This window comes from Sycon ciliatum, chromosome 6, assembly GCF_964019385.1.
Source record: "Sycon ciliatum chromosome 6, ocSycCili1.1, whole genome shotgun sequence".
Lineage (NCBI taxonomy): Eukaryota > Metazoa > Porifera > Calcarea > Leucosolenida > Sycettidae > Sycon > Sycon ciliatum.
Genome location: NC_088648.1, coordinates 26,676,647 through 26,692,648, shown reverse-complemented (window position 1 = coordinate 26,692,648; position 16,002 = coordinate 26,676,647). Strand labels below are relative to the sequence as shown.

At 48.6% G+C, this 16,002-nt stretch overlaps 1 protein-coding gene across 1 annotated transcript in view; it reads left to right on the top strand.

Annotated features, from left to right (window-relative positions):
* The window catches only part of LOC135819822 (sushi, von Willebrand factor type A, EGF and pentraxin domain-containing protein 1-like), a 104,326-nt gene that overhangs the window by 8,778 nt on the left and 79,546 nt on the right, over positions 1–16,002 (top strand). The window contains exons 3-5 of the mRNA XM_065333102.1: positions 991–1,100; positions 2,560–2,835; positions 13,767–13,964. Coding sequence (XP_065189174.1) covers positions 1,022–1,100; positions 2,560–2,835; positions 13,767–13,964 — 553 coding nt within the window. The 5' untranslated portion in view covers positions 991–1,021. The remainder of the gene's footprint in view (positions 1–990; positions 1,101–2,559; positions 2,836–13,766; positions 13,965–16,002) is intronic.

Genomic DNA, 16,002 nt, shown 5'->3' with positions numbered 1-16,002 from the left:
CCAATTTCCTGCACCAGCACATATTCTCCAGCCGTCAGGGGCCAAGCCTCCCCGCCCATCCGACTTGCCACACACAACAGCGAAACTGAACTAAAAGTTCTACATTTCTTGACAAGACGAAGACGGGCAGACAAGAAGACCGGACACGACGAGGCAAAATTGATAACTGAAGAAAAGGACAAACGTTGCGGCAGCATATATGAGCATGCGCGCGAAATAATGTTGCACGCGCGACAATGACATAAGCGTTCCATGGTGTATACATATACAGAAGACTGCGCATCCAACCAAAACAATGCAACAAAGTCAAGACTAAACCACTACGAAATAAAACTAAAGAACAACATAAATAAGCCATGAAACGTCTTTCACTCTAGACCCGTTGCGCAACAACCATAGTGACAGCGGCTCTAGCTGGAGCAGCGAGGCCGCGGCTCACCGCGAGCTTTCGCTATGATTCTTGACCAAAAACTGTGAGTTTCCCTTACTTTGCATTGTTTTGTACACAAGAATTTTAAAATTCAAAATTTAATTCGTTGCGCTGGCCAGAACACGAGGATTTTTTTTGATTTTGCGCGCACGCGCGCGCAGGCAGGTGAAATATAAACAAAAAGTGTGGCCCACGACCGCGGTACCGCGAATGGCGAGTGTCAGTGGAACCGTGCTGCTCTGCTGCATGCAGCCAAGTGCCGCGGAGCAGCGGAGCTGCGGAGCCGCAGTGGAACCCGGCCCTAAGCTGAGTGATTTGCAGTAAAGTTGCCCCACGACGATGCAGACTAGCAAGAATACACCACCAGGAGACACTGCTAATGACTAGCAGCAAACAAATTTGACAAGTAAAATGATCTGCTGATGCCATCCAAAGCCGTCACGTTAAAAAACCATGTACAGGAACAAAGTTTCATTGATGGCGTGCCAAGTGACGAACCCGTGAACACATGCATCCGTAGGCTAACTTTGCTGTTCTGTTGACATTTTACTGCTCTCCAGATTTTTGGGCACGTCTTGGATTGAGTACAGTATGATGACGTGGGTTATAATACTCACCCTTTTCACTGCCACATGGATGTCAGTTGTGGCAGAGGGTACACCATACGTAGGTAAGGGAAATATTAAGTTAAAAAAATGAAATCCTTCTTTCGATGTACCTGTACGATATGTGTACGGAACGTACAACTTTCGATCCCCTGGGATCGAAACGTTTCAAATTTTCAATCGATCGTAACTCAGTCATTTCTGGGTTATTTCCAAAACCTAAATTATGTACGTCGAAGAGAAAACTCCCAGCCGTCCATTGAAACAATCTCAGAAACACTCCGATGTGCGGTTCCAGAGTTACGGAGCTCGAAAGTCAAATCGCGGCAATTGTCGCTCGATAGCCGAGTGCGCAGATTTGAATAAGGGATTTCCCCCATCTTTCTGGGTATCCAGTGACGTAGAAACACATTCAAAATGGCAAACGGACTCATGGCAGATTGTGAAATTTTTGGAAGTAAAAATTAGTTGTTACAAGCAAGGAGAGCGAAATGGCTGATACAAGACGACTTCTGTCGGAATATTGGCGTTGCAACTAAGACGCTGGGCTGTAGCGCTGGAGTTTTGAGTTCTTCCCATTTACAACTTTCCCCAAACTGATGAGAATCATTTTTCTTTGACTTTTACTGCTGCAGTGCTTGCTGATTTGTTGTTGTAAGCGCTGGTGCTTCAACTCTTATGTATTTTTTCCATAGCTTTCTATGAAGCCAAAAACTATAACATTTGGAGAATGGATACCTGAGTTGCGGACTTTTACGTGTGGCTTGTTTTCAGTAGAAAATGACCCGTTTTTGTTGGTACTTAGAGTGCTGGCAGCAGTATCAGCAGGAGTCAAAGGGTAACCCCTACAGCAATAAGCCCATTGGGCAAATAAGGTAATCTGTACCATCAACACCCCACACAGCCACCTCGGCATGGCCGTCTGGGGTGTTGAACAGTGCATTGCAGATCACAGCGTACTCACACGCATTACGCATACCTTCCATATTTGGCAATGTACAATCGGCTTATTGCGGTCGTGGTGAAAATACCTGTGCCCATTTCCATCTCTCGGAGATTTGAACAAGTGACGATAAATTGAAAGTGTCCCCCCCCCCTCAACATCAGTGTTGGATCAATGTACGGGCCACCCAATAACTGGATAAAAACTCATCAGCAAATACTTGTGATCACTTTTACCACTCTTTAAATAGCACCACCGTTTGTACAACAACAAAGTGCGAGAAGGCTTTTGAATGATTCATCCATGCTGCTCTTGCCCTGACCTCTGCCTCCGTGCAGTTGCATTTGAGATGGATATGTGAAAGAAGGAGAGTGTAGGGCCAGAATATGCCGCAAAACAATATTTGCTTTGCTCATCGGAGTAATATCCAGGAGGCACTAACAAGAACGCAAACACAACTATATGTGCTCAAAACGTCTAACATTGTGAATCAAATTCCTGTTAGACACACAATTTCCTTGATTATTTTAACCATTCTCTCTCTCTCTCTCTCTCTCTCTCTTTTTTTTCTCTGTTCCAAGAAAAGTACAACTGCAATGACGAAGGGAAATACCTAATAAGCACTGGAACTGTAGCACTTGGTAGTGCAAAGATGTCCTGTACTAGTCAAAGTTACGATCTCCTACAACAAAAACACATCAATACTTCATGTATTCAAGGCTATCTGGCTCATATCAATACAGTGCTAAGCAAGGTGGTAACGCTCTATGTGTCTAATGGAATGGGATCTGTAACTTGTGATCCTTTGGCAACGCCATGTCCAGCCAATGCTCTTGTCATCTGCAACCATACATTAAGTAAGACCCTAGCCTAAACTTTAATCACAGGTAGACAAACAGATGGACAGACAGACAGACAGGCATGCACACAGACACACAGACAGACAGACAGACACACAGACAGACAGACACACCGACAGACACACCGACGCACACACAAACACACACACATACATGAACACACACTCATGCACATACACACAAACACACGCACACATGCACACACACACATACAAAAACACATATACACAAACACACACACACATACGCACACATACACACACACACACACACACACACACACACACACACACACACACACACACACACACACATACATACAAATGCAATCTGTGGGCGCAATCTGTGGATTTCTTTAAAAAAAACATGAAGAGTACAGCGAATCCGCGTGGGGGGCAATCTGTAACCAATTTCACTGAAAACAAAAACAAAAAGAGGAGCACAGCGAATCCATGTGGGACGCAATCTGTGGATTTCCCTGAAAGAGCATGAAGATGACAGGGAGTCCATGTGCGGATGGGGGGGGGGGGGGGGAGGGGGGGGGGAAATCTGTGACCGATTCTCTGCATGTTCTGTTTCAGGGAAATCGGGCCACAGATATCCCCTATATGGATTGTCTGTGTTGTAAACCACCAGTTCTCAATTGGGAAAGGCCTTCGCGCTTCTGGCATTGTATTCGTTGAAATTTTGTATTTCGACTCCGCCATACCGCTGATGTTGCTGCATGGCATACGCTATATGCGTTGTGTGCGTTTTGCTGTATACACTGTTATGTCCAGTTTTATTTGCTTATGTTTTGCATGTACGCTGTTTTTGCATGCTATAAATAGCTGGTGTTATTAGTGTTCATTGTTAATTATTCGATGAGGTGAAATATACTGTCTGAAGGAAAAGAGTTGTCCTCGTGCCGTGTGGTCGTACGATCCTGACAATTTAGAGAATCTTAGAGGGTTCATAACATTTGGCGACCACGCCAGGATAGGAGCGAGCATGGCAGAGGAACTATGGAACAATTTGGAAGCCAGCTTTATCGACAATGGAGAGCGGTTAGGATTAGAAGGCGGGTTGTTGAAGGTACATGTGGAGCAGAGGCTCCAACAGTACGCGGAGCGTGAGGAGCGCAGTGCCAGACGGCGAGAGGAGGCGCTCCGCACCGAGTTTGCCAAAACACTAAAGGAGATTAACGAGCGCATCGCCAATGCGCATGAGGGTGAGGGTAAAGCCGCGATGGGAGGTACAGAGGAATCTCCCAGTCACAGCGGTGGGCGTCAACCGTTGATGAAAATCCCCTCATATGATGGAACGCAGCCATTGGAGCGTTATCTTGACCTGTTCGCGGACATCTGTTCCAAGAACGAGTTCGAAGAAAGCGAATGGCTGCTGCGACTGCGCATCGCGCTAGCGGGTAGCGAAGCGGAGGATATGTATTGGATGCAATAATTACGAGGAAGCAAAACGAGAGCTGCTTGCCTCGCTCGGAAAGACTCCGCATAAAGCGTGGAAGACATTGCTGACAGGCAAGCAGCGGTCAGATGAGTCGTTTCAACAATACGTTGTCCGTGTTTGCCGAGAGGTAGAGGTGTGGGCCACACTCGCTATGACAGAAGATGGCGAGGTGGACACCAAGTATAGCGCCGATATAGGAAAAATGTCCCCGGTGCTGCAAGCAATGGCAAAGCAGGTAATCTTGGAGCAATGCGGACCTGAGATGAAGACGTACCTGGTCGAACGGCAGTGCTACGGGATGTCACTGCGCCAGGTACAGGAGCACGGCGCGTCTTACCAGGTCGCGCACGGACGACAGGGTGATACTGCCAGGAAGCCAGTAGAACGATCCGTGCCAAGGCCCACGGCGTCGGCACAGTGCATGGCGATATCGGTCGCAGATGCAGAGAAGCAGCTAAAGTCGCTGCCACAGGAAGGGAGAAAGGGTTTTCTGCAGCGAGAGAGACTCTGCTGGAACTGCCTTAAGTATGGCCATATGGCCAGAGAATGTCGGTCAGGCTCGAGATGCACGAAATGCCAGAGGAAACACCACCTGCTAATACATGATGTGTTGGATAGAGCAGGTTACAGCCGGGAGAAACCGACTGAGATAGTTACGGAGAAGAATGTTGGGTCGTGCTGTCTACACTCGCCAAGTGTGCGGCTGATGACCGGAGTGGCACGAGTTGAGGGAAGAACTCGAAACGCGAAGGTTCGCGTGTTCCTGGACTCGGGTGCTGAGGCGTCATTCGTGACTGCAGCGTTGGTGTCAGCAATCGATGCAGAACACGTTGGGGTTGAAAATGTAGAGGTGAAGCCGTTCGGCGCGGAACCAACCCAACAGCGCATGGATAAGTACGCCATCACGATCCAGGGTAGCTCCGCTAGCATTCGGGTACGCGCGTTCGTGAAACCAACGCTTGAGCTGGACCTGAAGTGCGCAAGTCCCCAGACCATTGCGCAGTGGCACACTTGGGGAGTAGAGCTGAGTGACAAGCCTCAACAAGGGACATCAGACGAAATACATATGCTGATTGGTGCAGACTATATCAACGCGGTACTGCACAGCAAGAAGGAAGTTAACCCTTTCCATGCCGGGGCCCCTTTTCTCCAATCGGCCAGCTGTCCAGTGCACTGACTCTCTTGGTGAGTTTGCGCGCACAGCTCTGAATGGAATTTATTCCCATTTCACTCCACCATGATGGATTTTCATCATCCTGGGCTCGTTGGAAAGATCAGGACCAAGCGAATCCATCATGGTAGATCTCAGCAACATAGACACAACAGGGCCACTTCCACCTTCTCTCCGAACTACTCCACCGTGCCTCGGAACGGCACAACAACTCAATCTCACGTTCTTGTTCGGCATCTTGCCCAAATAATTCAACCGATTTTCACCATTCGAACTGCGCTGCAAAGCTGAGATCCAAGCGCTTCATTTGATGTCCATCACGCATGCGTCGTGCAAAAGGGAAATCCCCTAGCACGCTCCAAAAAACTGCGAAGTCATGAACAAAAAAAATCGTGTTCGATCCGGCCCGTGATTTTGGTGTTCATCCTGTCGCCGCTCAGTGATTCTTTATCCCATCGCGACGCACATTATATGCACGGAAAGATGAGCTCAAGACCTTTCCAACGGTGTATTGATTGTTGCGATGCGTTTATGTTTCACAGAGTTACGATAGTTTGTACACTAGTCTATGCACTGCAATGTAACGTGCGCACTACGAGGACGAGATATCTCGTCCTTGGCCAATCGCGTGGGGGTCTGTAGGACGAGTTATCTCGTCCTTGGCACTGAAAGGGTTAATGGTGAGACGGTGTGGAACACAGAGATAGGTAATGTATTATCTGGTCCAGCGTCTGCACCAAGTCGAAACAGTCAGGCGGTGACCGTGTCATGTGTCACAGCCCACATCGACAAACTATGGCAGTTGGATGAACCTCCAGAACAACATCAGCACCTGCCATCTTTCCCGCTATGTCGCCAGGGCAGCGGGTACCAAGTGGGTCTCTTGTGGCGAAATGAGCGTCGCCCAACGGATAACTATGCTCAAGCTAGAGCCATCGCAACGCGGCTTCTTGAAAAGCTGAAGAGGAATGGGAAGCCTGCGCTCTATGATGATGTGCTGATCAGGGAGTACCGCGAGCTTGGAGCAATTGAGCTGGAGCCATGTGAGAGCGATGCCGGTAACTATGTACCGCATCATGGTGTATTCCGCGAGCACGCTGCAACCACGAAGTTAAGAGTGGTGTTCAATGCCTCGGCGACGGCGCCAGATGGCAAGTCGTTGAACGACATGGTTGACCCTGGACCGTCGCTATTGCCGAGTCTCGCAGGTATGCTATTACGGTTCCGTGAATATAAGAGCGCGCTGCAAGCGGACATCCGCAAGGCTTTCTTCATGGTCGCGGTTAATCCCGAAGACCGTCCGTACCTGCGTTTCTTGTGGCCCGGTCGAAGTGACAGCGATGAACTGTTAACCTGGAGGCTAACGAAACTGCCATTTGGCGTAAACTGCTCGCCATACATGCTTACTGCGGTGATTCAGCATCACTTGAAGGAGCTACGGGCGTTGTCTGCACCCAAAGAGCGAGATCGTATTGATCTCTTGCTCACGAGTTTCTACGTTGACGATTTGGTCTCTAGTGTCTCAAATGCCTCGGATGCTAAGGAGATGCAAGAGTTCAGCGTGCGTGTGCTTACGGATGCTGGCATGGAGTTACGCAAGTGGCGAGGCAACGAAATCCCGTGCGATCCAGAGGCCGGGGATAAAGTTCTCGGTCTGAAATGGAAAACCAGTGATGTCTTGCTCAGCATAGCAGCGCTAGGCGAGTCCGATAGGCCGTCTGTTTGGACACGGCGATCCCTCCTCAAGTGTGTTGCGTCAGTGTTTGATCCGCTAGGTCTAGCAGCACCGGCAGTTGTGCCGGGAAAGATACTGCTACAGCAAGCCTGGAAAGTCGGAGGCGACTGGGAAGATAAGTTGCCTGATGGCATCGCAGCCGCATGCGCGCAATGGTGGGGAGAGTTGGCCGAAGTGGTGAGCATTGACATACCATGTTGGATTTGCTGCAATCTTGACACGCCGATTGCGCTTCATGCCTTCGCCGATGCCAGTGAGAAAGCGTTTGGATGTTGTTTGTATGCAGTCGTCAATGGACAGTCGCACTTGGTATTTGCCAAGGCCAAAGTGGTACCCGTGTCTCCACCCACGTTAGCCCGCCTTGAGTTACAAGCAGTATGTCTAGCGGTTCGCTACGCTGAGTTTGTGGTGAAGGAGCTGCGTGTGACCATCACGCAAGTCTATGGCTGGACTGACAGTCTCACTACCGTTCATTGGATCAGTAATCCATCGTACAAATGGAAAACATTTGTGGCTAACCGCGTCCGTCAAGTCCAAGAGATATCGAAAAGGGTCGGCATTGTGTGGAACCATTGCCCGGGCCTTCACAATCCAGCAGATTTACCGTCGCGTGGGAGTAGTGCACAGCAGATCCGTAGTCCGTTCTGGAGGGGCGGACCAACCTGGATCACGGAGCCCAATGACTGGCCCACCGCATCCTCAACCGCAGCTACAGATGAGTCCAGTGTAGAAGTACGAGTGTCAGCCACCACCTGTAGTCGAGAATCTGATAAGGAATGGTGGCTCCGATTCAGTAAATGGTCGAGGGCACAGGGCATGGTGACTCGGATGTTGCAGTGGAAGCACACTGAGCCTCGTGCTGAACTCTATTTTGCAGCAGACAACGTATTGTACCGCATCGTTCAAGCCGCATGTTTCGCTGAGGATCTTGAGCTGATCAAGCAAGGTCAACCAGTGAAGCCTGGGTCGAAGGTGTATCAGCTTGCACCGTTTCTGGATGAGCATGGAGTGCTCAGAGCCGGGGGACGACTTCAGCACAGCGAGTTGGCGTATGGAGCCAAGCACCCAGTCCTGTTAGGCAAACATCATCTGACCGAGTTGCTGTTGGAGAAAATGCATGTTGAAAGGATGCACCAAGGTGTAAAAGGAGTCTTGTCGTTCATCCGTCAGAAATTCTGGATTATCGGTGGTCGACGGGCGCTACGCAACATTACTCAGCGATGTGTTACATGCCGCCGCTACACGGCTAAGGCTGCCTCAGAAGTCTGCCCGCCGCTGCCGGAAGACCGAGTTGTTCACGAGAGGCCGTTCGCAACTACCGGCATCGACTATGCTGGTCCGTTGTACGTGCGCCGTGGTGAGTCATCTCCGAAGGTATGGATAGCATTGTTTGTGTGTGCCACCACCAGAGCAGTTCACTTGGAGGTGGTCGATAGTTTAAGTACTGAGTCATTCTTGATAGCATTTCGGAAGTTTGTCGCGAGACGTAGTTTGCCGTCTCGGATCAGGTCTGACAACGCTACAACGTTCAAGGCGGCATCTGACAAACTGAGTGTGCCATGGATGTTCAATCCTCCAGCTGCACCATGGCATGGAGGCTTCTATGAGAGAATGGTTGGTACAGTGAAGAGTGCCTTGAAAAAGGTAATGGGAACAGCGTTTCTGAAGGTCCAGGAGCTTGAGACCCTCTTGTATGAGGTTGACGCAGTGGTGAATAGTCGTCCGCTAACTTATGTGTCTGATAGCCTGGATGAGCCACCAGTAACCCCTGCAATGATGATGGGTGACATCTGGATGTCGTCAGAGAAGCCAGCAGGTACCCTGGACGCTGCGCAGATGTCATCGAGATTGCGTTACCTCAGTCGGACACTGGAGCATGTCAAGAATCGTTGGGAGGTGGAGTACCTAAGTCAGCTGAACAAACACCAACAGACCATGTCGCGCCCTTTAGCTGTGGGTGATGTTGTCTTTGTTCTCGATGATACCAAGCGCAAACAGTTCTGGCGTTTGGGACGGATCATCGAGTTATTCCCTGGTCGAGATGGTAAGCGTCGTGTTGCCAAGGTTAAGTTGAGTACCAGTACCCTGTTGAGGCCGATCCAAAGGTTAGTGCCGTTAGAAGTATCGTCACAGGACGTGGCTCCTGGCCTTGCTGATACCGCTCAACCTGCTATCGTCCCTCAGCAGCCAGCGTATGAACCGCCAGCACCGTTACCACCACCACGGCAGCAGGAGATGACGCGTTCTGGGCGCGTAGTCAGAGTCCCGGATCGTTTTTGACTTGTGTGCATTGTTGTACGGCGGTGAGAAGCCCTTTGGTGGGGAGAATGTTGTAAACCACCAGTTCTCAATTGGGAAAGGCCTTCGCGCTTATGGCATTGTATTCGTTGAAATGTTGTATTTCGACTCCGCCGTACCGCTGATGTTGCTGCATGGCATACGCTATATGCGTTGTGTGCGTTTTGCTGTATACGCTGTTATGTCCAGTTTTATATGCTTATGTTTTGCATGTACGCTGTTTTTGCATGCTATAAATAGCTGGTGTTATTAGTGTTCATTGTTAATTATTCGATGAGGTGAAATATACTGTCTAAAGGAAAAGAGTTGTCCTCGTGCCGTGTGGTCGTACGATCCTGACAATTTAGAGAATCTTAGAGGGTTCATAACACTCTGTGCTTTTCATGATTTTCAACGAAATCAACACTTTAGCGCATTTGGGGAATTCTCAGATTGCGCGGATGAGCCGCGCCAAGCTAAAAAGTGGCTTCGTTTTGCCAAAAAATCGAGAAATGACCAAAACGTCACGATTAACAAAAAAAATCGTGCGAGGGACAGCAATGATTCAAAATTTGAAATGGAGAGAGAAGACAGCTAGCTGTTGATCACGCGTTTGTTTTGTTTCCGAGGCTGTTAGTATTGTTCTGTGCTCGGTCATGGAGCGCAGGAAAAGCCTTAGCTTCTGAGGAGCTGAGCAGGATGATATTGAGGCCCTTCGTCGCCACGACGAATATTTTTTACGGGTTCGCTAAACCAGACGCCAGTGACTGCGCTGTCTCTGGAGAATCTGACAGCAGTTCGAGCGAGTCCGATAGTGAAGAGAGCGCTGATGACTCCACAATGGAGTGGAGCATGAATGAAGACGAACCTTATAGCAAGGACGAAGATTTGTCAGCTACCGCTGGTGCATACCCTCTTCGCGGCGAGGTGGCTGGTAGCGCGACTCGTGGCTACTTTCAGGCAAAGGTGCGAGACAGTCGCACTTAAGGGTGTAAATGCACGGGAAAAAACCACTGGATGGCGGAGCCTGCTGCTTCTCTGGAGCTGCTGATGTCCAATGTGGCAGCTATGCCCAGGCCAGCAAGAAAGCAGTACATTCTGGGTGAGTTTGCTGCAATGGTGAATTTGTCGACGTCGTCACGTGCGCATGTTGACGGCACTATTCTGGGTCAGCCCTCATGCAGGAAAGAATTTCTAAAAGTCCATGGGATTTCTAAGAAGACCCTGGAAGTATTGCTTTCATGTGTTGAGCAACAGCATACACAGCCTTCTCTCTATGGCACACTGGGTCAAGCAGCTCCAAACAGGCTTGACCCAGCGACAACTGACCAGATGAAACATTTTCTGAACAACTTTGCATCTTGTCATGGCCTACCACAACCTGCGGCAGCAAGGGGTAGAGGTAAGCCTGCACCTGTGTACCTACCCCCATAAAACCGTTGTGGCATATCTGTGCTGGAGAATTCTTCGCGGATTGTCGGATGACATCACATTGTCTTTCATGCGTGTTGGACATACCCGCTGTAGTGTAGAAGCGAAATTCGGAAGGCTGAAGCAGTCCTTCCGAAAGTCAGAAGTTGACACAATGTCTGATGTAGTGACCACTATTGACGAGTCCTGTGAAGTTAACATTCCACTGCGCTACTGCTGGTCCTGGCAAAAATGGGACACATTTCTTGCCGAATTCTTTAAGCCCATTAAGGGTATTACCGGCTTCCAGCATTTCAATGTCACTAAATGCAAGCCAGGAGTTGTTCTCCTGAAGAAAAGCTGCCACGCTGCTGTGGTTGTGGAGCTCTGTCTACTACGACCTGGCAATACTGCAATCTCAGTTGCAAATGGTGGTACGCCAGTGACCCTTCCAACTGCTGGCATCTCGGATACCAGGCGGGTCTATCTGCAGCGTGAAATAGAACAAAATCTGTCTGAAGGTGCACTGCCACCCTGGTATGCAGTTGGACCAGCCAGTGAGGGCAGTGACACCACCTAGAAACAGTAAAAGTGCAAAACAGTCCATTGCTCCAACCATGTACATATTCTGTACTACACTCCATACAAGCAAGAGTAGATAAACAAGAGTGTGCAACTCCGGGATGGGTTAGCCCGCGGCGGAATTTTTTGTTGACGTAATCTTTTCGACGATGCACGCGCTGCGAGTCTTTTGGAAAGTTTTGCCTCGTGCACTTGGCCGGGCTTTACGTTACAAAGTCGGTGCCCAGCACGTGCTCTCACATTGCTCTGGGGCAATATGCTCGTTCTTCTGAAAAAAGGTGACGTCAACAAAAATTCCGACGCAGGCGGGTGCATATGCAGATTGTGCAGAAGAGATCCGGAGTTGCACACTCTTGTGTATCTACTCTATACAAGCCGTAGGAGGACAGAGAAAGTGTTTTTACTCCGAGTAAAAACACTTTCTCTGTCCTCTTTTGGTTTGAACCAGCTCTACCATTCGGTATTGAGCACTCTCTTGGACAGCCTGGAGCCTCTCTGTTTTACACTCCACACAAATAGTTACTTGACAGCATTTTTATACCACTTCCGAAGTATACCATTCAGATAGCTCTAAAACGTTGCAGGGTGAAAGTACGTTAGTTCAACAAAATTTGCTGAAAACCCAATTTCGAAATTTTATGCCTAAGCCACCTTTTAGCATGGGCCTCAACCAGCGAAATCAGCCCTTAGGGTCAAAAGTTCATTTTTGGTTGGAAATTTGTTGAAACACATCTACTGAAGGACCTCAGCCAAGAAAATGTTCAATATTCCGATTCAAAACGGGTGTACACACCAAAATACAAGGTGTACTTCAAATTGGTGCAATGCATGTATACGATGTATGTGTACAATGAATATTCAGCATTCTAAGGTGGGTGGGCAGCTTGAATACCTTTGAACTAGTGAAGCATGCAGCTATAATGACAAAGAATAGCTGATGAGTGTGGATAAATGATCCACATATACGTAGCTGCACCCTGCTTGGAGTCGTTCCGCAATCTCGTCTTCCATTTCTTCCTCCACAGCTGAAGACAGGTTGTCGCTGCCGTCACTAGCCCCAGACTCAGAATTTATCTCAGGTGACGACTCCTCATCTTCCTACTCTGACAAATCATCGGCCACCTTGAGCCGCATCGCAGCAGGAGATGACGGCTGCGATTCCGCCTCGCTGTCGACATCGATGTTGGAACCGAAGAACGTCTCATCCTCACTCTGAACTTCAGCGGCTACTTCAGCATCCGCTCCCCACCAGGCTAGAGCTAGCTGTACTGAATGACTGCCGTGTGTGCTCTGCGAACAGCTCTGGCGTCCGCAGCCATCGCAACAAGATCAAGGAACATTCGAGTCGCCACTTGACACCACTTCTTCAAAATAAATTACTTCAACCAAGGAGTTCAAGAAGAACTCGTCGCGCTGTTTGCAGCGCGATCAATGAGCGCAGTGTAATGGTGGAGGTGACTCAACATTTTCTTCAATGGCCGAGAGCTCTGTCGCAACCTGTAATAATATTCATTATTATTCATTATGTTATTTATAAGAAGAAAAGGAGCAAAGAGCTACAAGTTACACTATAACATCCGCTAACACCACCAGTTACTTTGCAAGCAGCTCATGGGATAGCATTGTACGCCATATTAGTAAAACATTCTCAGACCAAAGTCAGCGCGGCGGTGGGCATACAATTTTATTGTGGGTTCTTTAGTAGTTTCGTCTCGTACCTATGTCAGTATCGTGATGGTGAAGTGGACAGGATGATGATCTTCCTCTAGGCTTTGTTCGGCCGACTTTGCTTCTTTCTCGTCGAAAAGTAATGCTGAGAAAGAGTCGATTGGCAAAATTATGTTGATTTTCAACTTCAATGAAAGTGATGACATGCGATTGCTGGCTATGTGCTTTGTTGCCGAGGGACATAGCTCGTGCACATGTCCGTGGTGCATTCCTTATCCTGATTGGAACTTTGTGCATCTGAGCCTTCCTAGTTGGAATGATGTTGTACTATCATACAAGAGGCAGGATCATAATCCAACTGCCTAACAGTGATTTTACACACCAGACAGTGCCAGAAATCACTGTATATCCCATGATGTCTATAGACGTCATCAGCGCATGGGGGGCATTTTCAATGACGTCCATAGACGTCATCAGCGTTCAATGGGTTAATCAAAGCAGGCAAAGAAGCATGCAACTGCAACAGTAAGCATAGCAGTACATCCATTTCATGGTTTGTGTACTGTATGTTGTGCTAGCTTAAGATTCTTCTCTTCTGAACATGATGGTGTTGTTGTTCTTGTCTTCTCCCTGAAACAGCATTGACCATGGACACCATGTGCAATGACACTCTTCAAGTTGCCAATGGCAAGATAACATACCCTTCTGGATTGCAGTTCCCATCGGAAGCATTCCTCTCATGTGACACAGGATATGACAAAAGTTCAGCCGGAAAATACGCGAGTTGTCCAGAAGAAGGTGATGACTGGTCAGACGTATCAGGGCAGGTTTGCAATGGTAAGGGCTCTTTATAGCACAGGCACATCAGGGACGTAGGCAGGGAGGTGTGTGTGTGTGGGGGGGGGGGGTGGAGGATGGGGTGAGGGTGTGTGTGTGTGTGTGGGGGGGGGGGGTGTGGGGGGGGGGGGGGGCAGGGCATAGCTTAAGGATTTCATTTAGCTCAGACAAATGTCCTTCCGTTTTGAAATCTGTCCGGACACGCCCGGACATTTTCCACAACACATTTTCAGGGTGTTTCTTTTTTGTCAGTAGTAGTACTGAAGTATATTCACAATGACTCATTATGTGGACGTATCTCACGCATAGTAATGTACAATTGGCAATTTGTACAATTTGTATTAGAAACTGAACTATTTACTGACGACAAATGTATGTACAAGAAAGCGTTGCAGTCAAGAATTTTGCAAACGCGATTTGCTCCTTGCAGAGAAGGTAAGTCAGTTCGAATTTGCGTCGTGCAATAGCGGCAGCACCATCGTCCATCTTGCACAGTGCCTTCGCAATTGGAGCGAATTCGAGGGCATTTCGAGCGGGACACTCTTGCCTGCGGAAAAGATTCATTGCTCGTTTATGCATCTCCGTTCCAGCATGATCCTTGAATGCTGATGTTCTCAGGTTCTTGGATCCGGTTATGAAAGCCTCGTTGAAGTTTTTACAACTGCGGACTCTGTCTACAAACTTGATGCACCCGGAACACTTCAAACATTCTGCTAACAGCCGATCGTTCTTCTGCCGGTCATAAATCAGCCAGGCGGAAGTAGTCAGCTCTGCATCATTGTCCGAGAACCACTTATCGCAAGTAGCGGCCTTCACACCACGGACATTTTTGCCCGGCGGCAAGTCCTCTGAATCTCCCTTTCGCTTTCCGGAAGACATTCTAAAAGACTATCTGCATTCCTGGTCAGTGAAAGAGTGAAAAATAAAAGATGACATCTTCCTCTCAAGAGCGAACAACTGCACTGCAGACTGCAGTTCAACCCAACGATTCAAGTGGGAAGTCGACACAATGTACCAAAGGTCGAAAGTGTGAATTGACTGTAGCAACCGTGTTGCTACAGGTGGATCAAGTAAATCTGGTGAAGTCTACGCCTGAGGCTACGGTGTAGATGTGCTAGTTGTACGATATGCAAGTCACATTTGGCACGAAGCTCCGAAGAAAGCCCAACTCTGCATAAAAAGGTCGAAAGGTCGCTGCGCTTTTTTTCCTTTTTGACCGGACACTATGTCCGGTGAAATTGAAAACGTCCGGTCAGTGGCCGAAAATGGTCGGAAAATGTCCGATGTCTGGCCGTTAATCTATGCCCTGGGGGGGGGGGGGAGAAACCTGACCTAAGTTGGACAGACACCTATGGCACGTGGCCTGCTGACCACACGTGCAACTCTGCAGAACGCGCATTGACCATGTAGATGTCCACAACGGTCCCAGTTTAGATGTTCATGTATGTGTTTTCCATCATCTGAAATCAAACTACTGCTAAGGGTCTGTAGTGGCACGGTGTGAGCACTTGCTTGGTGCATAGCAGTATAGCACCTGCCGGAAATGTGTTTAGTAGCGGCGCCAAAGCGGGATTCGCTGCCTCATTACCGGGTGTGCCGGGGAACATGGGATTGCAAAGTAAAGGTGTTCGCAATGGCGGTTCAGTGGCACTTGGCTCATATTTCGTAGTGTAAGAAACCTGTCACGTGACTCTGCGGAGAGGGGATACGTCTCTCAACCAGACAGCCGTGTAACTTTATTTAGTAAAGTTGGTAAGTTTGATCAACGGGTCAAGTTTGCTGTACTACCCAAGGAGACGAAGAGAAAGAGAGTCCAAAATTCTGACTGTTTGAGTGCTCATATCCCAGCGATTTAGAAGTTGCCGCCGCACGTTGAGCCTTGAGTGTGAAAAGATTTAAAATCGCTCTGGGAAGCCACAATTTAACCCTTTGGAGTCTATAGCTTTTTGCTTCCTCGGAATTTGTGGCAGTGACGAAAATTCGCACTCAATTTCAAACATGACTTTGGTTATACTTCACCGATTTTGAAGATCTTGGG